The 21321-nt window shown below is 44.1% G+C and overlaps 1 protein-coding gene across 1 annotated transcript; it reads left to right on the top strand.

Moving 5' to 3' along the window:
• The first annotated feature begins 486 nt into the window (after positions 1-486).
• On the top strand, positions 487-7211 carry TNIP2 (TNFAIP3 interacting protein 2). The gene is made up of 6 exons (XM_056551578.1): positions 487-1198; positions 2316-2606; positions 2943-3026; positions 3471-3752; positions 3881-3997; positions 4913-7211. Exons 1-6 carry the CDS (start codon positions 830-832, stop codon positions 5165-5167), a joined length of 1398 nt encoding a protein of 465 aa, XP_056407553.1. The 5' UTR covers positions 487-829; the 3' UTR covers positions 5168-7211.
• The last annotated feature ends 14110 nt before the right edge of the window (positions 7212-21321 follow it).

Below are 21321 nucleotides of genomic sequence, written 5' to 3'. Positions count from 1 at the left end.
AGTTGTCAAAAATGACAGTGGAGAAGATGCGCCAAACTTTGGCGCAAAAAGACACTGCGCCAAAGTTACGTGAAAAAAAAAAAAAACATAAATCCTTTGATAAATACCCCCCAATATCCTTATGGAGTCAGGATCACTTGAGGTCTCTAAATTTCGACAGGTTTGCATTTGTGTTTAGACTTCTGAACCCCAACCACATGTGCCAACCACATGCTATGCTATTAGGGAAGTAATACCATGCTCTTTATGGCATCTGCAATTACAAAAAACACAAGGTGTTACTACTTCGCCTGCTCCCGGGTGGAGGAGTCTACTATTCCAACTTATAATATCAGAAATCCTGCCGTTGGTCAGTCTTTATCCTCTTGTGTTGGTGTATAGCAGCTGACACTGCAGGGACTGTATTTCTGTTTTTTTACTGGCAAAAATGATTCAGTCATGGGGAGGGGGGGGGAAGGATATGAGGAAAGACCTCTTCCAGGATCCCTCGGAATGGACCCTTAGTTGGATTTTTCATGTAGAGCCCCCTGTGCTTTTGAAAAAGTCCATAAGCAGCTTTGGGGAACCACCTTCATGGAAATTCCAAACCATAGCTCCTCCTCCTCTTTATATAGGAAGCTGTGTGAGTATTCACAGCTAAGACTCGATCTACACAATACTCACTCATTCTTCTGCTCACAGTACAGAGGGTCCTGTAGATCTTTGGACTCTTCTGTCGGAGATCTTGGACTTTTGTATTTATTACGTTTCCTAACTTTTCTTTTGGGATTTACTTTTCTTTTTTTTTTTTTTTTGGTGGATTAACCCCTGGTGTGGACCTTTCGACAAGATGTGCTCTATCAGCGATGGCAGCACAGACCCCTTGCTAGCCAGGTTTAAAGTTCTCGAGGAGACGGTGGATAAACTGCACAGGGAAAACAGGTCTTTGAAGACGAAGCTGCAGAGTTACAATACGCTCAGCACTTTCTACCATGAAGCCAGGCAGCAGAACAAGAACCTCAACAAGCAGCTGGCTGAGAAGGAAGCCCTCATCCAGCAGCTGAAAGTTAGCCAGAAGACGCTTACAGCTGCTGCGGAACATCAGGCCGAGCCCCCTCGATCGCTTATCGAGTGTTTAATGGAAGAGCTCAACAGAATGAGGAATGATCGCAGCGAAACGGAGAGGATTTATCGTGAAAAAGTGGAAAAACTCAATCAGGTAATGTTGATGTGTCTATCTGGACATCATTATACAATGTTGACATGAAGTGTAGTAGAATCTTTTTCTTGTAGTGGAGGTTCATGTAAAAAATATGACCTGATTGCATGTAGATTGTCAAGATGTTCTGCAGCAGCTGCAATAGTTTTTGCAACTGGTTAATAATGCTTTGCCCTTCTACAGTATTTCCAATATTAGTGTTTTTTTTGTGCGTTTGAAGTTGTGTTTTTCAGAGTTTGCTCAGTACTTTGGAATGTATCCCCATAAATATCTGTTATTTTGCAAATCCATTAAATACCAGCCCCTTATCTGCCCTCATGATCACGTCACAATTTCATGTCCAGATCTAAGATCCTTTAGAAATGTTTCTATTCATATTTATGAAAACATTTAGCACACCCTCTTTTTTTGATGTTTCAATACCTGGAGATTCCCCGTGAGATCTGGCTCACAAGTTCTTTTCAGGATCCACCCTATTGTTTACGTCTCAGACTAGGACAAATATGATCCAAAGGTACACGCCTGAGGTTTGTTTACCCGTTGCTACAAAGCAAGTCTACCTGTCAGATTCCAGTTCTACGTGAACTTGAGACCTGACGTCTTTTCAGTCTCTTGCAAAAGCTGGGTTGGCACGTGTTACCTAACACCGGTTAGGTAATCCTTCTTATATGATGTCAATTGACAAAAGAGCTTTGCTCCACTAAATAAATAAAAAAAACTGCTATGTGGCAGAAAATAAGAGATAAAATCAGTAGAAACCAGTTTGTACTGACATCTGTTCTATATAGGGAGACATAGCAACAAGCATAACAATTGTTGGAGTTTTTCCAGGCCTGCGTTTGGTGATAACAGAGAGTAGTAGTTTACAATTGTTATACTTTAATGTTAAAGTTTACAATACTTTAGTTGATCAATATAATCCCGCCTGCCTTAAAATATAATGGGAAATTATTGATAATAGGAGCTCAAGAAGAAATCACCCAACAGTGGCCTAGTTGTTGTGAGAGTCATTCCATATAGTTGCTTTCTATGTCTTATATGGGTTTATAATGGGGGTAAGACTTTTTAAGCATTTGTGCCGAATGTAGTCTCAAATTTGCATGTACTGTTATTTCAGGAAATCCAAAAACTTCAAAAGCAGCTGGAGGATAGAGACAATGAGATAGAGAAGGTATCCAGCTGGCCTCAACAGGAAAAAGATATGGAGCTCCTCCGGCTCCAAAGATCCCTTGCCGAGAAGGAGAGAGTCCAGGCTACTAGTGAAGTTCTGTGCCGGTCACTATCCGACGAAACCCACCAGCTGCGACGTAAGCTTTCTGCCACAGCGGAGATGTGCCAACAGCTGGTCAGGTGTCTTGAGGAGGCCCGTCAAAAAGATAACCTGAATTCAGAACAACATCTAAGCCAGGTTTGTAGTTGGTTGACTTCTTTGGGTTTTAGGATACACTGGGAATAGTTTAAAATAATATACAACCATTGAGGGTCTTCAATAAGAGTTCTTCAGTTTTTGAAGGTATCAGAAAGGCCTACAGAAAAGAGTTTTCACCTAGATATAAGGGACAACCAATCACCATATCGTTTTATTATACTTTTTTTGTTGTTGTTGCACATTGACTCTAAAGAGTCATCATCGAATCCCAACCAAGTTGACCAAAACTGCCCATACAAACAGCAGAGTATCTTGTTTTAAGTTTCAAGATTTCATGGAGTATTAACATTGTTTTCTTGGTATTTACTTATACAGAATATACATAAAGAGAATGAGCATGACGCCACCTTGAGAAAGTTACAGGAAGAAAACCAGCGATTAAAACAGAAAGTAGTACATGTAAGTATATGTAAATATGGAGATATTTTAGTAAGACACTTCCCCTTTAGACTTTACTGGAATACCCTAATATTTACTTTCATTAAAGGGGCACAGTATTTATGGCTTAAGACTCATCAGGTACTTTTAGGTGATTGAAACCAGTCCTACGTATAGTATTAGTTACTATGATTCTAATGTAAATTTACACTCACATTTACTCTTGGTGAAGGATTTATCTACACATATTTATTTCTGCCCCAAGACCATTTTACATGCCTGGTGCCCCCTACTAGTTATAGCAATGTACGACTGGCATAAAGGTGCCATCAAATAATAACTATCTTGGTACTAGGGAAACATTTTATTCTGCAATATAAAGGCCACAAGGTCTCCAAATAGATACAGTCTGTAAGTCATTAGTCATAGTTCAGGTCCTCATCATATGCTGATTTCCTTTTCCAGGTTGAAGACTTGAATGCCAAGTGGCAGAAGTATGATGCCAGCAGGGAGGACTATGTCAAGGGTCTTCACCTACAACTGAAAGAACTGAAGGGCCAATGTGAGCATTCCAAGAGTTCACAGACAACACACAAACACCCGGACCTTTTACAGAAGGAGATCTCCAGGCTGAACAGGTTGTTGGAAGAAAAATTAAAGGAACATACCAAACTCCAGCAAGAAGCTGCTGAAATGGTCCAAGCTAGGATTGTCAACCAGGAGAGAATCCATATGCTGGAGCAACAGGTAATAACATAAGCACAATAGACTTTTAATCTATGAGCCATTGGTTTTCCGTTATAATTTCAATGGTTTCTTTTGTTGTCTGGCTTCTCAGATCCTCTAATAATTCCAAAATGTTATTCATCTTGCAGTTAATTGTTTACAAAGATGACTTCACATCCGAGCGAGCAGATAGAGAAAGAGCACAAAGTCGAATACAGGAGCTGGTGGATGAAATTTCTGCTTTGCGACGACAGGGGAGACGACAGGTGAGACATTTTGACTTTCATTTCTTCTATTTTTACAGCAATACTTGTATCATCTAACATCTAAATAGCATTAAAGGAATTATCCACTTTGGAAAATGCCTTTTAGTAAGAAGAAGAACTGGCAGCAATCATACAAGGAATCTTTTTTTGCAAGTGTTACATTTTTCTGCAGTGCCACCACAGGCAAAATCAAGCATTACATGGTGCTCTTTGAAATCAATGGACTGTCTGTGCAACCCATGGGAATACTAGGTCTTCCAGAGAGAGAGAGAGAGAGACGCTCTTTGTGACCCCTTTCTATTGTGGCTAATGGAAGGACATCCCCTCAAATGAGTTTTCTAGACCAGAAAACACTATTTAAATAAGCACAAGGAAAGAGAAGCGGGGGCACTCACGTATCGGTGATCAGGTAACAGGCTTCTTTATTTCAACGGTGCAGGTACAATCGTGCAATAGCGGGGCGTCAGAAGACTCCTGACGCCCCGCTATTGCACGATTGTACCTGCACCGTTGAAATAAAGAAGCCTGTTACCTGATCACCGATACGTGAGTGCCCCCGCTTCTCTTTCCTTGTGTTTAAATAGAAGTTGCTTCTTCTCTGCGGGTAGTAGCACCAGGGTGTGACGGGAAGAGGGCCTGGAACCGAACCTAATCGCTAGGCTGTACCGTGGATTGAAGTGCTTAACTACACAAGACCAGTGCCAGCCATCTGCTGCTATTTAGTCTTACTATTTAAATAAGAATAAAGGAGTAATTAACAAAGATTATAATAAAGCTGAGGCAACTGGCCAGTATACCTACCTGGGACCTGGGAATGTTTTTATTTATTAATTTATTTTTGCTAATATCTGGAGAACATAATTTACATAGTGATTGTTTGCTATTAAATAACAATGTGATATGTTTTCTTTCTAGGATGACAAAGAATCTGCTGTTAAACGGAACAAAACCTATACTAAGAGAAACGTAGGCGACACTCAGCTAGGCCTGAATGTCGAACCTGCAGAAAACAGACTACAAGCTTCCCCCGCAGACCGTCCAGATCGCCAAAGGAGTTCTACCACCGAACAGAGAGGCCAAGACGAGCTCCAGTGTCCTCGGTGTCTCAGGATCTTCCAGGACAGACTAGGAGAGAACTTTTTAGAACATATTTCTGAATGCTGTCAGTGACTGTGACTCTTAATTTAGAGATAGAACCACTACATGGCATAGGTGCATAATACCTGTGTTAACTATGCTGCTATCTTCCTTGGTTTACCCACCAGGTTTTGGGGTGGGGGTCAGTCTAAGTAGTATTGATGTGGGAGTCCTAATGGCGTTTTGACTATTGCATTGACTGGTCATAGCCATCGCTTTCACTGGTTGGCATAAAATCTACTGACAGCCCTTCAGACTGACATTCATGACGAGCGGCTTGGAAGAGTAATTCAGACTTAAAATAGTAACCCTGTAGGTGCTATGGGTATGACCTAAGTCTACATCTGCTGTATCTATAACTGTGGTGAATAGTTTACTGTGAAATATCATTAGCCTGGTACTGTGACTCTCAAATGGAACTATATTGAATGATATAGTAGTTTACTTGATATATATGATTAAAAAAGGAAAACAATAGAGTATGGTGTGACCCATGGATTGGGTGTAGTTTACAATAAGTTATTGTATTGTTATTGTATATGATTTATGCCATATCATAGTACAGTGCTGAATAGGTGTGGTGATAAGTTGGAATTTCTTTTATGGAAATGCCTGGTTTCTTTATGATGGACAAACTTTATTCGTGAATAGTTGTTTACCTTTAAAAGTGAGTTGAATAGTTTACATGAAATGGGACAATACAGTTTTCATCTTTATACATCATAGGATAATATGTAATATGTTGGCAAAGTGGCAATTTTTAAGACCTTTGCTGGTACAGATAGTTTTTATTTTATTTATTACAGTACAATATAGTCTGTGCCATCATACGGCTGTCAAAGTAAATATTTTGTGATGAATCGTGATGATGTCCAAAATTGTTATATTAAGGGGTAGCCCAGGGGTCAAGTCCTGGGAAAAAAAAGTGTGGGAACTCACCCAAGATTTCCACTTAAAGGGGTACTGGACATCTCATACCCTATCCGCTGCTGGGGACCACCACGTTCTCCCTGCTGCACCCGGCATTCGTTTAGAGCGTTGGGTGCAGCGCCGGAGGCTCGTGACGTCATAGCCTCTCAATGCATGTCTATGGGAGGGGGCGTCACGCCCCCTTCCATAGAATTGAATTGAGGGGGCATTACTGTGACGTCATGAGCCTCTGCCCCACATCACCAGTCATCTGGCATGGAGCGAAGCTCGCTCCGTGAACCGGATGTCTGGGGTGCCGCAGCCGAGATCACGGGGGTCCCCAGCAGCAGGACCCCCGCGATCAGACATCTTATCCCCTATACTTTTAATAGGGGATACAATGTCTACGGGCAGAGTACCCCTTTAAGGGCTGGTCCTACAGGACTCCTGCTAATGGGAACTGCATTCCTGCTGTGGAGAAAGTGAAGGAACTCCGTTCCCATGAGTTCCTGCAGGACTTGAGCCCTGGGGTAGCCCCACTTTCAAGGAAAAAAGGCTTCTCACAACCCGAAATGATGCAGGCCAGCTGCCGGGCACATTTCTGACTTCTGAACGCCAGTATATGATATAATGCATGGACAGGCTGTGAATGATAACACAAGCTTCCCTGAATATTCCTAAGAAGCCAGTCTACATGCTGATGGTTTCCAGGCATTGACAATTTAATAATATTAAAAAAAAATAGCAAAAAGACAATTAAGATGAAAGGACAATGAAAAAATACTAAATTTTTACATGGATAAAATAGACATCCAATGTTCATCTAAGTTGGAGCTTCAATTCATCCTATTGTTAGTTTTCCTAAATAGACAAGAATTACCTGTATGTTACAGTATGTCACAATACCTTACGTCCTTAAAAGCTGGTGAAAGCTTTGGAAAAATTTACTCTGCTGCTAAGGGGTCCAAGACCCCCATGTTTTATTATCAGGTCAGAATGACTATATCTCCAGATTCATTTTACATGATTTCTAGAATTTTTTTAATTTTTTTTTATTTAATTAAATGGAGATACATTTTTGTATTAAATTGCACTGAATACTTCACTTTATTTATTTTTGTTGAATGTAAAAATTTATATTTTTCTCGTATTTATTTATTCTGGTAAAGTCGACATAAAAATCTTATTTTTGTAATAAAAATGTATTCTTATAACACTTAACGTTGTGGAAAATGTACTTGTCTCTTGTCCTCCAGTTTTTTGTTTTTTTTGTGTATCCTTATTTATAAAAAACAGGATTAAACATTGGGGTGCATAGTAGAGATGAGCGAACTTACAGTAAATTCGATTCGTCACGAACTTCTCGGCTCGGCAGTTGATGACTTTTCCTGCGTAAATGAGTTCAGCTTTCAGGTGCTCCTGTGGGCTGGAAAAGGTGGATACATTCCTAAGAGACTCTTTCCTAGGACTGTATCCACCTTTTCCAGCCCACCGGAGCACCTGAAGGCTGAACTAATTTACGCAGGATAAGTCATCAACTGCCGAGCCGAGAAGTTTGTGACGAATCGAATTTACTGTAAGTTCGCTCATCTCTAGTGCATAGCATAACACAACTGGGCTCCCTCCAGAAGATTATTTATTCTACTGTACATCCCCCATACGTTCTCTGAAAGAAGAGCTCAGCATTTGTTCCTCTCCCTTTTTCTACTGTGCCTTTCAAGGTGACCATACACCTCTAATAGCTGTCAGGGGGGGGGAGAGTTGGACAATCCCACAAAAATGATCGCCTGCTGCCGCCAAATTTTTCTCAATGCTTATTTAGGACAAAAGTTGGTTGCAACCTCCAATCACTGCCTATTGTGAAAGTAGGTACATTACCGTATTTTTCGCCCTATAGGACGCTCCGGCATATAAGACGCACCCAATTTTAAAGGAGGAAAATCTAGAATACAATGTAAAGTATAGGACAGTGATCTTCAACCAGCGGACCTCCAGATGTTGCAAAACTACAACTCTCAGCATGCCCGGACAGCCGTTGGCTGTCCGGGCATGCCAGGAGTTGTAGTTTTGCAACATCTGGAGGTCCGCAGGTTGAAGACCACTTGTATAGGAGGTAATACTCATGTGTCCCTGCCGCACCGGACCCGTCACCGCTCGTCACCGCTGCCCTGGATGTCGCTCTCCATCGCTGTCGCCGCATGTCCGGGGTGTCCCCGTCGCTCCAGTACGTCTCTGCTGCCAGGTATACTGGCTGTCCGTCGCCGTCATCACGTCGCTACGTGCGCGACGACGTGATGATGACGAAGGAGAGCGCCGGCCATGCAGGGGATCCTGGCACAGAGCAGACACCGAGGAGGCAGGTAAGGTCCCTCCCGGTGCGGCCGGGTTAGTGTCACTTTCCCTTCAGACGCGGCGGTCAGCTTTGATCGCCACGTCTGAAGGGTTAATACAGGGCATCACCGCGATCGGTGATGTCCTGTATTAGTTGCGGGTCCCGGCCGTTGATGGCCGCAGGGACCGCCGCGATAGGACAGGGTTTTAATGTGTATTTGCCGTATAAAACGCAACAACTTCCCCCCCCCCCAGTTTTGGGGAAGAAAAAGTGCGTCTTATATGGCGAAAAATACGGTATATCTCTTCAATGGTCCCATAAAAGCTACTGTCCAGGCCATTCTTATGGTGTAAGGTTTCACGTATGGTGCACCCTTAGGTCATGTTCACAATGCTAAAATGTGCGGAATGTCCGCCCACGCGGTTATTTCACACATTTAAATGTTCCAGTGGGCTCTAGGACCGTTTAGAAATGGGCCGTCTCATAGACAGCAATGCATTTCTGAGAGGAATCCGCAGTAAGAATAGACATGCCTATTGTTTCTGCAGACACCCAAATCGGGATTTCCGCAGCAGAAATTACACCATGTGCACAGTGCTGCAGAATCCTATTAAAATGAATGGGACACTGCTAGAGTGGAATTTCTGAGCAAAATAGTCCGGTGCAACTCCACAGAAATTCCACCGTGTGAACACAGCCTTAGAGTAAATTGACGATAATATACAAATAGCCAGGCAAATTTTTTTTCCCAAAATAACTGTCAAAAACTGGTCAGGCGCACTTCAATAAAGGTGCCTAAATATAGTAATAATTTTCCTATGCGATGCCTAAATAGCAGTGCTACACAATGCCTAAGTAAATGCCACCATACAGTACTGAAATAATACCAATATAACATAACAATGCTATTCAATGTGTAAATAATAGAGTTATATGTAGTGTTCCACTGATATCTCTGTTTGGCCTGTGGTTGGGTGTCATCCAGCCATTGCATTGATTTATATAAGTGTAGTACGGGGTGTGAGATGCAGGGCAGATGGAATTACCTTAGGGGCAGATGGCATTAACACCTTGTGTTCGTGACGCCAGGGTGTGGTTTATCCTCAATACCACCGGAAAGTATACCGCTGGATCCTGGGCTGGGCACAGGGGCAATAATGACACCGATGCCAAGTTGCGGATAATGGTAGCTTTACTGAGTGACAGATGGTGCAGTCTATACAGTATAGCCAGGCCCACGGAGGTGTCCAGTGACTTCAGAGACCTTAAGGGTTTGCTGGGACTTGTAGTAGAATGGGACAATTTAGTGCAGGCCACACTGACTTGACAATTGATGACTGTGACTGACTTGACTTGAATTGTGACTGACAATACTGTGACTGTGGCTTACTTCCAGGTTTGTAGCTTGTGGCTGCAGACTTGACTTGTGGCCTCCTATGACTCCAGACACACTCTTAGACTTGACTTGAGGCCTCCTATGACTCCAGACACACTCTTAGACTTGACTTGAGGCCTCCTATGACCCCAGACACACTCTTAGACTTGACTTGAGGCCTCCTATGACCCCAGACACACTCTTAGACTTGACTTGAGGCCTCCTATGACTCCAGACACACTCTTAGACTTGACTTGAGGCCTCCTATGACTCCAGACACACTCTTAGACTTGACTTGAGGCCTCCTATGACTCCAGACACACTCTTAGACTTGACTTGAGGCCTCCTATGACTCCAGACACACTCTTAGACTTGACTTGAGGCCTCCTATGACCCCAGACACACTCTTAGACTTGACTTGAGGCCTCCTATGACTCCAGACACACTCTTAGACTTGACTTGAGGCCTCCTATGACTCCAGACACACTCTTAGACTTGACTTGAGGCCTCCTATGACCCCAGACACACTCTTAGACTTGACTTGAGGCCTCCTATGACTCCAGACACACTCTTAGACTTGACTTGAGGCCTACTATGACTCCAGACATACTCTTAGACTTGACTTGAGGCCTACTATGACTCCAGACATACTCTTAGACTTGACTTGAGGCCTACTATGACTCCAGACATACTCTTAGACTTGACTTGAGGCCTCCTATGACTCCAGACACACTCTTAGACTTGACCTCAGCAAAGACTTATCTCTAAAGAGAGTGAGCTAGCTTCTCCCAGGGCTTTTATAAGAGAGGCTAGCAGGGGTCCCATTGGTCACCCTTGAGTCACCTGGTCACTGATACCTCCTGAGTAACAATAACATGACAGATCACATGTTAACCTTTCCTAAAGAAACAACACTCTTACACATATATAACATAAGGGATAACATATACCGTATTTTTCGCCCTATAGGACGCACCGGCGTATAAGACGCACTCAATTTATAGGTGCAAAATCTAAAAAAAATAAAGATTTTGAACCCAATAGTGGTCATCAACCTGCGGACCTGCAGATGTTGCAAAACTACAACCCCCAGCATGCCCGGACAGCCGTTGGCTGTCCGGGCATGCTGGGAGTTGTAGTTTTGCAACATCTGGAGGTCCACAGATTGAAGACCACTGCATAGGAGGTAATACTCACGTGTCCCCGCCGCTCCGGACCCGTCACCGCTGCCCTGGATGTCGCTCCATTGCTGTCCCCGTCGCTCCGGAACGTCTCTGCTGCCGGCCGGGTATCCTCGCTCTCCGTCGCCGCCATCACGTCATTTCGCACGCCGACGCACATACGCGACGACGTGATGACGAGGAAGGAGAGCGCCGGCCATACAGGGGAGGCAGGTAAGGTCCCTCCCGGTGTCCTGTAAGCACTAACCTGGCTATTCAGTCGGGCTGTTCGGGACCGCCGTGGTGAAATCCCGAAAAGCCCGACTGAACAGCCGGGTTAGTGTCACTTTCCCTTCAGATGCGGCGGTCAGCTTTGATCGCTGCGTCTGAAGGGTTAATACAGGGCATCACCGCGATCGTGATGTCCTGTATTAGCCACGGGTCCCGGCCGTTGATGGCCGCAGGGACCGCCGCGATAGGGGTGTATTCGCCGTGTAAGACGCACCGACTATTTCCCCCCCAGTTTTGGGGAAGAAAAAGTGCGTCTTATACGACGAAAAATACGGTAATTACAGTAAAATAGATGCGGGGGGGGGGTGCCCAGGGGGACACTGCAGGGAGGCTGCCTGACAGGGAAGAAAGGATACGGGATAACAACTCCCGTACTGGGCAACCACCACATAAGTTAGAAGCATTTATACTGTCTTGTAATGCAATGTGGTAACTGCATTCAAATACGTCCCTTTAGAGTTGGAAATACGTCCCTTTAGAGTTGGAATTTAACCATTCTAGGAAGTATTGAGGCAGCCTCTCTGCTGAGAGGCCTGCAGATTAGCCACTCTGTAAGAGAAAGAGAAGAGTATGTAATTGCTCTCTGAATTCTCAAGATAAAATTCATACCAACCATGGTCAGTATAATTGGTTCTAGCTTTTCTGACTTCTATCAGATATAAACTATTGGTTTTTGACAGTGTTAAATCCTTGGTCAGTATGTAGGGTTGCCACCTGGCCGGTATTTTACCGGCACAGCCAGTATTTTGGCCAACCTGCTGGTATTTTTATATTGAAAATACCGGCAATGCAATGGCCGGTATTTAACCAACCAATCCTCCAACTCCTGGAATGTTGCACCATATACTATACCAGTGTTTCCCAACCAGAGCGCCTCCAGCTGTTGCAAAACTACAACTACCAGCATGCCCGGACAGCCAACGGCTGTCCGGGCATGTTGGGAGTTGTAGTTTTGAAACAACTGGAGGCACCCCTGGTTTGGAAACATTGACCTATACTATATACTACTATATAGTCCAACATACTGGGAGCTGTAGTTTTGCAACAGCTGGAGGCACCCCTGGTTTGGAAACATTGACCTATGCTATATACTACTTTATAGTCCAACATGCTGGGAGCTGTAGTTTTGCAACAGCTGGAGGTACCCCTGGTTTGGAAACATTGACCTATACTATATACTACTATATAGTCCAACATGCTGGGAGCTGTAATTTTGCAACAGCTGGAGGCACCCCTGGTTTGAAAACATTGACCTATACTATGTACTTCTATATAGTCCAACATGCTGGGATTGTAGTTTTTGCAACAGCTGGAGGCACCCCTGGTTGGGGAACATTGACTTATACTATATACTACTTTATAGTCCAACATGCTGGGAGTTGTAATTTTCATTTAGGTCAGCTGCTGAGCTACAGGCTGTTTCAGGGCATGCTGGGATACAAAAAGTATCGGGGCGCAAAAAATGAAAAAAAAAAAAAATAAGTTATAGGGGTCAGAATAGGACAAAATTTCCCCCACATAATGTGTATCCATTAATGTCAAGCATATATAATGAATTATGCTAATTAGCATGGCCAGTATTTTCTTGCAAGAAAGGTGGGAACCCCATCAGTGTGTCAAAATCACTACTGTACCTGGAATGTCCGTGGTCATATTGTCATCATTGTCACAAGACTGTGAGTTCACTATAACCTGGAACATTTTCAGTAACACACAAGGGATAAAAGTCAGCTGGTAAAGGTCTTGTCTACATTATTTCCTTCTGTGTCTTCTGTTCCCTATAACTAGAACAGAACAATCTATTTTCTGTGTAGTCTAATATTCTGCATTCCTACATGGTGTCATCTTGTTCAGTCTGTTTCATCATTTGCTGCTGATCTTTTCTCCAATATATCACTCTAAAAAGAATTTTATTTCCAATGATTTTATCAGGGCCGGCGTTAGGGCGGGGAAAACCAGGCAATTGCCTAGGGCCCCCATCCCCCAGGGGGCCCCCTTCCGGCTGCTCAGCACACCCTAATCAAGCCCAGGGGGGGAGATCTGCAGAGGCCACTGAGCAGCCCGCAGGGGGCCCCCGTCACATTCTGGACATCCCTGTGTCCCGAAAGATCTTTTCGGGACACAAGGATGCCCCGGTTACCTTTCTGCGGCGGCCTCCAAGTTAACTTTAAAAACGCGGGGGTCGCCGGGAGGTAGCGCACGCAGGGACGTCACTGACGTCACATGCGTGCGCCCATAGCAACGGAGGAGCGGAGCATCGCAGCATCAAGGAGCACGCGCGCCGGCCGGCATGGTAAGTCACCAGCGCCAGCTGGCAGCACGTCATCTTCGGTGTTCCAACCACTGCTCCTCCGGTGCCGGGACTTACTGATATGGTCTATAGGTCATAGCAGTAGATCGTGACCCCAGACCGGAGGTGTGTGGTGGTCGGAACAGTGAAGTGGGGCAGTACACAGACATACAGCCTCCAGCCATACACTGTATACGGCTGAAGGCTGTATGTCTGTGGGGGAACTATACTGCACCTAATGTGGGGAACTATACTGCACCTAATGTGGGGAACTATACTGCACCTAATGTGGGTGAAATATACTGCAACTAATGTGGGGAACTATACTTCACCTAATGTGGGGGAACTATACTGCACTTAATGTGGGGGAGCTATACTGCCAACCTAATGGGGGGAACTGTACAGCACCTAATGTGGGGGAACTATACTGCACCTAATGTGGGGAACTATGCTGCACCTAATGTGGGGAAACTATACTGCACCTAATGTGGGCGAAATATACTGCAACTAATGTGGAGAACTATACTGCACCTAATGTGGGGGAACTATACTGCACCTAATGTGGGAAGAACTATACTGCACTTAATGTGGGGGAGCTATACTGCCAACCTAATGTGGGGGAGCTATACTGCACCTAATGTGGGGGAACTATACTGCACCTAATGTGGGGGAGCTATACTGCACCTAATGTGGGCGAAATATACTGCACCTAATGTGGGGAACTATACTGCACCTAATGTGGGGAACTATACTGCACCTAATGTGGGGAACTATACTGCACCTACTGTGGGGAGAACTATACTGCACCTAATGTGGGGAGAACTATACTGCACCTAATGTGGGGGAGCTATACTACCAACCTAATGTGGGGGAACTGTACTGCACCTAATGTGGGGGAGCTATACTGCATCTAATGTGAGGGAACTATACTGCACCTAATGTGGGAACTATACTGCACCTAATGTGGGGGAACTATACTGCCTATCTAATGTGGGGGAGCAATACTGCCAAACTAATGTGGGGGAACTATACTGCACCTAATGTGGGGGAACTTTACTGCCTATCTAATGTGGGGGAGCTATACTGCCAACCTAATGTGGGGGAACTATACTTCACCTAATGTGGGGGAGCTATACTGCCAACCTAATGTGGGGGAACTATCCAAAATATAAAATTGTACTATTCTGATCCCTATAACTCAGATTTTTCTGTATAAGGGGATGTAAGAAGGTCATTTTTTGCGCTTTGATTTGTAGTTTTTATTAGTACCATTCTTGTTGGGACTTTTCAATTGCTTTTTAGATATTATTTATGGTATTTGAAGTGACCAAAAATGTGCAAATCTGGTTAGTGCACTATTACGACTTTTGGGGCCTCTCTTTTGATTTTGCCTAGGGCCACGCTAAGCCTAAAACAGGCCCTGCATTTTATGTTCCGTATTTGACTGTGTATTATCTAAAGAAGACAACAGAAGAATCCTTCTTGTCATTACAATGATAGGGTGCAAAGAACAAGAATCCTGTCTATTAGCAGATTAGGACTATCAAGGATTTGCTTTTGGACTGGAATTTTTAGTAGGAACGGTCTACAGACTGGTTCCGGGACATTTTTTGGCAATAGCTGTGCAGGCCTACGCTGTCCTACTTTGGGGTCAAAAAAGGATTCGGATAAAGATGGATTTTCTAAGTGTTCACAAGGAAAGTGGGGGTTTTTAATTCCTGATATAAAAAAAATTGTCTTTAAAGGGGTTCTCCGGTAATTAGACATCTTATCCCCTATCCAAAGGATAGGGGATAAGATGCCTGATCGTGGGAGTCCCGCTGCTGGGGACCCCCGTGATCTTGCACGCGGTACCCCGTTTATAATCAGTTCCCGGAGCGTGTTCGCTCCGGGTCTGATTACTGGCGACCACAGGGCCGACGGCGTGTGACATCACGCCTACGCCCCCGTGTGACATCACGCTCCGCCCCTCAATGCAAGCCTATGGGCAAACCTCCGTAGGCTTGAATTGAGGGGGCGGAGCGTGACGTCACCCGGAGGCAGAGCCGTGACATCACTATGCTCCGTCCCTGTGATCGCTAGTAATCAGACCCGGAGCAAGCACGCTCCGGGAGCTGATTCTAACTGGGTTCGGCGTGGAAGATCACAGAGGTCCCCAGCGGTGGGACCCCCGCGGTCAGGCATCTTATCCCCTATCCAAAGGATAGGGGATAAGATGTCTTAGCGCCGGAGTACCCCTTTAATGTGAAAACCATCTGGAGCATGCAGAACACCTACAGGTCCATAATACGAACCAAAGGATCTCTGTGTCCACGTGCCACAAGGTAGTCCCATCAGGACAATCCCTTTTAATATCCACTATAAGAGCCCATAAAAGTCATAAACTCTACTCTATTAGCCACAGTGGAAAAAGTAATGGCTCTGCTGTACTGGGCTATTTCTTCATCTGAATGGCCATGTAGTAATACATTGTCCCTGTCGAGGGCGCTCAATCAGGGTTCTTCCTTAAAAAGAAAACACATCTGATAATGAATACATTTTGGAAAGTTTGTATGGCCATAGGTAAATGTGTGCTCTATATAAAAAGCTTTAAGTACAGATACTACAGTATAATAAGGGCAGACAATAGTTGACTGATGCACCCTCACCATAGTTACCTCACCACCTCAGTTTCTAGTCACCTGCCGAAAAGTTTTACCATCTTTTTACCACCTCTTCTGCATATATTTATATTGCATGTGACAAAAAATGCTTACACCGAGATTTAAACCTCTTCTGGGAAATATTCTCAAAATCATTTGTGGTTACAGTGACTAAGAAGCTGTACTACAAAAAAAACTACAGGTGGTACATTGTACTTCCTTGTGAATACTATCTAGACCCTATGCCTCTTAGTAAAGATGTGGAGACTGAATGCACTGACTAATTTATCGAGCTACGTAATTTACTACTCTCAGCAGATTTTCACTCCAACATCTGCATTAAAGGGGTACTCCGGTGAAAACCTTTTTTCTTTTAAATCAACTGGTGGCAGAAAGTTAAACATATTTGTAAATTACTTCTATTAAAAAATCTTAATCCTTCCAGTACTTATTAGCTGCTGAATGCTACAGGGGAAATTTCTTTCTTTTTTGGAACACTGATGACATCACGAGCACAGTGCTCTCTGCTGACATCTCCGTCCATTTTAGCAACCATGCATAGCAGATGTATAGCAGATGTATAGCAGATGTATAGCAGATGTATAGCAGATGTATGCTAAGGGCAGCATGGTGGCTCAGTGGTTAGCACTGCTGCCTTGCAGTGCTCGGGACTTGGGTTCTAATCCCACTAAGGACAACAATAAATAAAGCATTATCATTATTATTATAACGTCAGCAGAGAGAACTGTGCTTGTGATGTCATCAGAGAGCATTCCAAAAAGAAAAGAATTTCCTCTGTAGTATTCAGCAACTAATAAGTACAGGAAGGATTAAGATTTTTTAATAGAAGTAATTTACAAATATGTTTAATTTTCTGCCACCACTTGATTTAAAAGAAAAAAGGTTTTCACCGGAGTACCCCTTTAAACTATTAAAAGTGAAGTCTGTTTTAAGGATATGTCAGAAGCCGAACCGCCAATAATCAGTCTTAGGGTACGTTCACACTACGGAATTCCCGCAATTCCACAGGAGGAATTCCACGGTGTGAACTTAACATTAGTGTGAATGGGTCTCCGCGAGAACCGTTCACACTGCGGACAATTCCGCCGCTGAAACTGTTCCACGCAAAGAAAGAACATGTTCATTCTGTGCGCGGATTCCGCGAGCACTGCATAGCAGTCAATGGTGACAGCTCAGTGCCCCGGGGCCCTAGCGCCGAAGTATTTTAGGCGATTGCCACCAGATGGAATCTCCGCTCGCTGAATTCAGCGAGCGGAGATTCCGCAGTGTGAATGCACCCTCATAATAAAATATTATTGCATGTGTGCCAAATGTAAAATCATTGAGAAGGTTGTCTGCTATGGACCGCCCTTTTCTTAGAGAGGACCCCTGACAACAATGAGTGTCTTGCTTCCCTAGATAACCCATTTAAGGGTCTAATCACACGTACACTCTCCTGCGCAGATTTGATGCGGGGGATTCAGTTTACATTGAAATCTGTGCAGAAAATCTTGCGCATCAAATCTGCGCAGCTTACTGTACGTGTGAATAGACCTTAAAGGGGTATTCCATCCTTAGACATATTATCCCCTATCCAAAGGATAGGGGATAAGATGTCTGAAAGTGGGGGTCCCGACCTCCCATAGACATGAATGGTGAGGGTGTGGCATGACATCACAAGGGGGTGTGACAAAATGCTAGGTGCAGCACAGAGATCAAGGAGGTCAAAGCAGCGGGACCCCCCCAATCAGACTAGGGATCGACCAATATCGTTTATTTAGGGCCGATACCGATAATCGGTGGAGGTTAGGGCCGAGAGCCGATAACTTATACCGATATTCCGGTGTAAGTTATCGGCTATTTATCCCCCGCAACACTGCTGCAGATCATTGATTTAAAGCGGCACTTTAAATCAATGCACTGCAGTGGCTTTTGCCGTGCCATAGGCCGCCGCCGCCACCACCACCACCCGCTTCTCCCCCCCTACCTGTCAGGGTGGTCCGGGCCATCCATCCTTCCTGTAGTGTCCGGCGGCATTCCAGGTGGAGGGTGAACCGGTCCGGGCTGTCCTTCTTCTCCGGGGGTGCTCTTCTCCACTCCGGGCAGGCTCCACCCTAGTACGCTGCATAGACGCCGCTGCGCAGTGACGCCCGTGCGCAGCGACGCACCTGACGTCACGGCGTAGCGGCGTCTATGCAGCGTACTAGGCCGGAGCCTGCCCGGAGTGGAGAAGATGACCCCTGGAGAAGAAGGACAGCCCGGACCGGTTCACCCTCCACCCGGAATGCCGCCGGACACTACAGGAAGGATGGATGGATGGCCCGGACCACCCCCATTACAGGTAAGTTACATTTTTTTCATTGACTCGGAGGGTGGGGGTGGGTGACGGGCCCGACCGGTATAGCAGTATGGGCAAAAATCCATACCGGTATACCGCCCAGCACTACGGTGGGGGGTGCGATGCGGAGCGGTGGGTCGGGGGGGCGGTCGCGGTGCGGCGGGTTGGGGGGGCGGTCGCGGTGCGGCGGGTCGGGGGGGGGGGCGGCGATCGCGGTGCGGGGGGTGGGGCATCATCGCAAGGTAATTGCCGATACCGATAATGCCCAAAATCGTGATTATTGGCCGATAATATCGGCCATTCCGATAATCGGTCCTTTGTATAGGGGATAATATGTCTAAGGCCAGAATACCCCTTTAAGGTTTCATGTAATGTAAAAAAAATTTACATTAAAAGTGTCATAACTGCACAACATTAAGTTTCTGTTGACGTCTTGCAGTATTAAGTTTGCTTGGATGTTTCTTTTTAACTTTCCGTTTCGGGATTGGACCTTTCGATTAAACTTTTGACACTGACCTGGTGTGTGTCTAGACATCAGGAGAACTTGTGCCCTGTCTGTAAATGTTATAGGAATTATTTGTGGAACATACATTTTGTTATATTTTTAGTGCTTCTTCAAATCTTTGGAAAGTACAAAGTTAATGTTTCATATCATTTTGTAAGATTCTTCTGCATTTTTTTTTGTTCAATCAGCCCCTCTCTGATTTTACTTTTCCACTGTAAACTATATATGTACAGGGGTCCCTCAAGTTACAATATTAATTGGTTCCAGGACAACCATTGTATGTAGAAACCATTGTATGTTGAGACCATAACCCTATGGAAACCTGGTAATTAGTTCTGAAGCCACCAAAATGTCATCCAAAAATAGGAAAAAAGTGAGGATTAAAGAAAAATAAGTAGATAACTAATATAGATAAAGCAAATCCTTATATATAAAAGTAAGAAAGATCTGCTGGGAGCTGTAATCACTGTCTATGTCAGTGTTGTCCAAGCAGGGAGCCTCCAGCTGTTGCAAAACTACAACTTCCAGCATGCCCGGACAGCCAACGGCTGTCCGGGCATGCTGGAAGGTGTAGTTTTGCAACAGCTGGAGGCACCCTGGTTTGGAAACAATGGTTTATGTAGAGGACAGGAGCTTCTTCAGGGTCCTATACAGTACACAATGTCCCAAATGGAGTCGTCCTTACTTGGTGTCCAAAAGAGCAGCTAACCCTGGCACAGGTAAGGAGTAGTACAGAACTTGTAGTTCCTCCCTGTACTGTAGGGGGCGCTACCAGACAGCCAGTCAGTGCATACACTTCAGTAATACAGGTGATTTACCAGTAAAATGCCCATTCTGATTGGTCTGTTCCTCCAGTTGTGACAGGTATCACAGATCTGGACTGTCTGTAGCATTGTATGTTGAGTCTGGTTTCAAGTTACGATGGTCCAGAAAAAAACATTGTATGTTGAAACTATTGTATGTTGAGGCCATTGTAAGTTGAGGGATCACTGTATGTATATATGTGTATATATATATATATATATATATATATATATATATGTATATATTTGTTATAACTTCCAAATGGCTTGAGACATTTTGATGATACTAGGCACACATTACCCTGAAGTCTATGGGAAATAAGGAAGGGGTCTAGAGATGGAATAGGAGGACAGAATATAATGATGATATATGAGTTTGGGATATGAGGACTAGAGATGAGAGAACTTACAGTAAATTCGATTCGTCACGAACTTCTCGGCTCGGCAGTTGATGACTTTTCCTGCATAAATTAGTTCAGCTTTCCGGTGCTCCGGTGGGCTGGAAAAGGTGGATACATTCCTAGGAGACTCTTTCCTAGGAATGTATCCACCTTTTCCAGCCCACCGGAGCACCTGAAGACTGAACTAATTTACTCAGGAAACGTCATCAACTGCCAAGCCGAGAAGTTCGTGACGAATCGAATTTACTGTAAGTTCGCTCATCTCTAATGAGGACGAGAAAGATACAGTATTGGGTAAAAAAAACTGTGAGTAAGTAGATTAAGAGAGAGTTTTTATCCCAATGCAGTGCATTTTTCTAACATTCATAAGTCAAGGAAAGTGTATTGTGTGAATTTGGATATAGAGAAAGTTTAAAATGTGTTCTCTGAAGTGACGAACCATAATTCAGCATTTGGCAATTTGATGGACACACATGGATTTGATTTGGTGATTTTGAAGACATGAGACCAAATAGAAATTTCCAATTGAGTTATAATTTTGAGCTGAAACCCATTCTAATGTTATCTATTCTCCTGGCATTCTGTTATAGAGCAGGAAGTGCTGAGCAGAACTTCCTGTTCTGTACAGATGACTTCCCAGCAGGGTCCTCCTTATCATCACAGGCTGGATTTCAATGAAAGATATCAGAGGTACACACACATAGGTGATGGTCACAGTTCAGCCCTCCTGTGAAATGACCTCTGAAAAGTTCACCAAGCATGCCCAGACACCTTTCCAATTCATCTGAATGGGACAACTTCAGTCTCTTATTGCCTATGTCCATGTTGGTAAAAAAAATGGCTCAGGCAAGATGGCAGCCCCATAATAATGTACAAAAATGAAATTAAAAAAAATTACAATTAGTAAAGAGAAACAGATTTAAAAAAAAGGAATTTTTTTTATTATCTGGCTTTATGCAGTAAAAAAATCTAGCTGTTAAATTCCCTGCAGTGGTCAAAAAATGCTATATTAAAGGGGTACTCCGGTGAAAACCTTTTTTCTTTTAAATCAACTGTTGGCAGAAAGTTAAACATATTTGTAAATTACTTCTATTAAAAAAATCTTAATCCTTCCTGTACTTATTAGCTGCTGAATACTACA

Source organism: Hyla sarda, chromosome 1, assembly GCF_029499605.1.
Source record: "Hyla sarda isolate aHylSar1 chromosome 1, aHylSar1.hap1, whole genome shotgun sequence".
Taxonomy (NCBI): Eukaryota; Metazoa; Chordata; class Amphibia; order Anura; family Hylidae; genus Hyla; species Hyla sarda.
Note: the sequence above shows the minus strand (reverse complement) of the source record. Positions and strands in the feature narration are given on the sequence as shown.

What these genes read in the sequence shown, in the direction of transcription:
- TNIP2 (XM_056551578.1), top strand. Translation starts at nt 830, where the DNA reads ATGTGCTCTATCAGCGATGGCAGCACAGACCCCTTGCTAGCCAGGTTT. An exon ending in TAAAACAGAAAGTAGTACAT is followed by an intron (nt 3,027 to 3,470) that starts GTAAGTATATGT and finishes TTCCTTTTCCAG; the next exon opens with GTTGAAGACTTGAATGCCAA. An exon ending in GACGACAGGGGAGACGACAG is followed by an intron (nt 3,998 to 4,912) that starts GTGAGACATTTT and finishes TTTTCTTTCTAG; the next exon opens with GATGACAAAGAATCTGCTGT.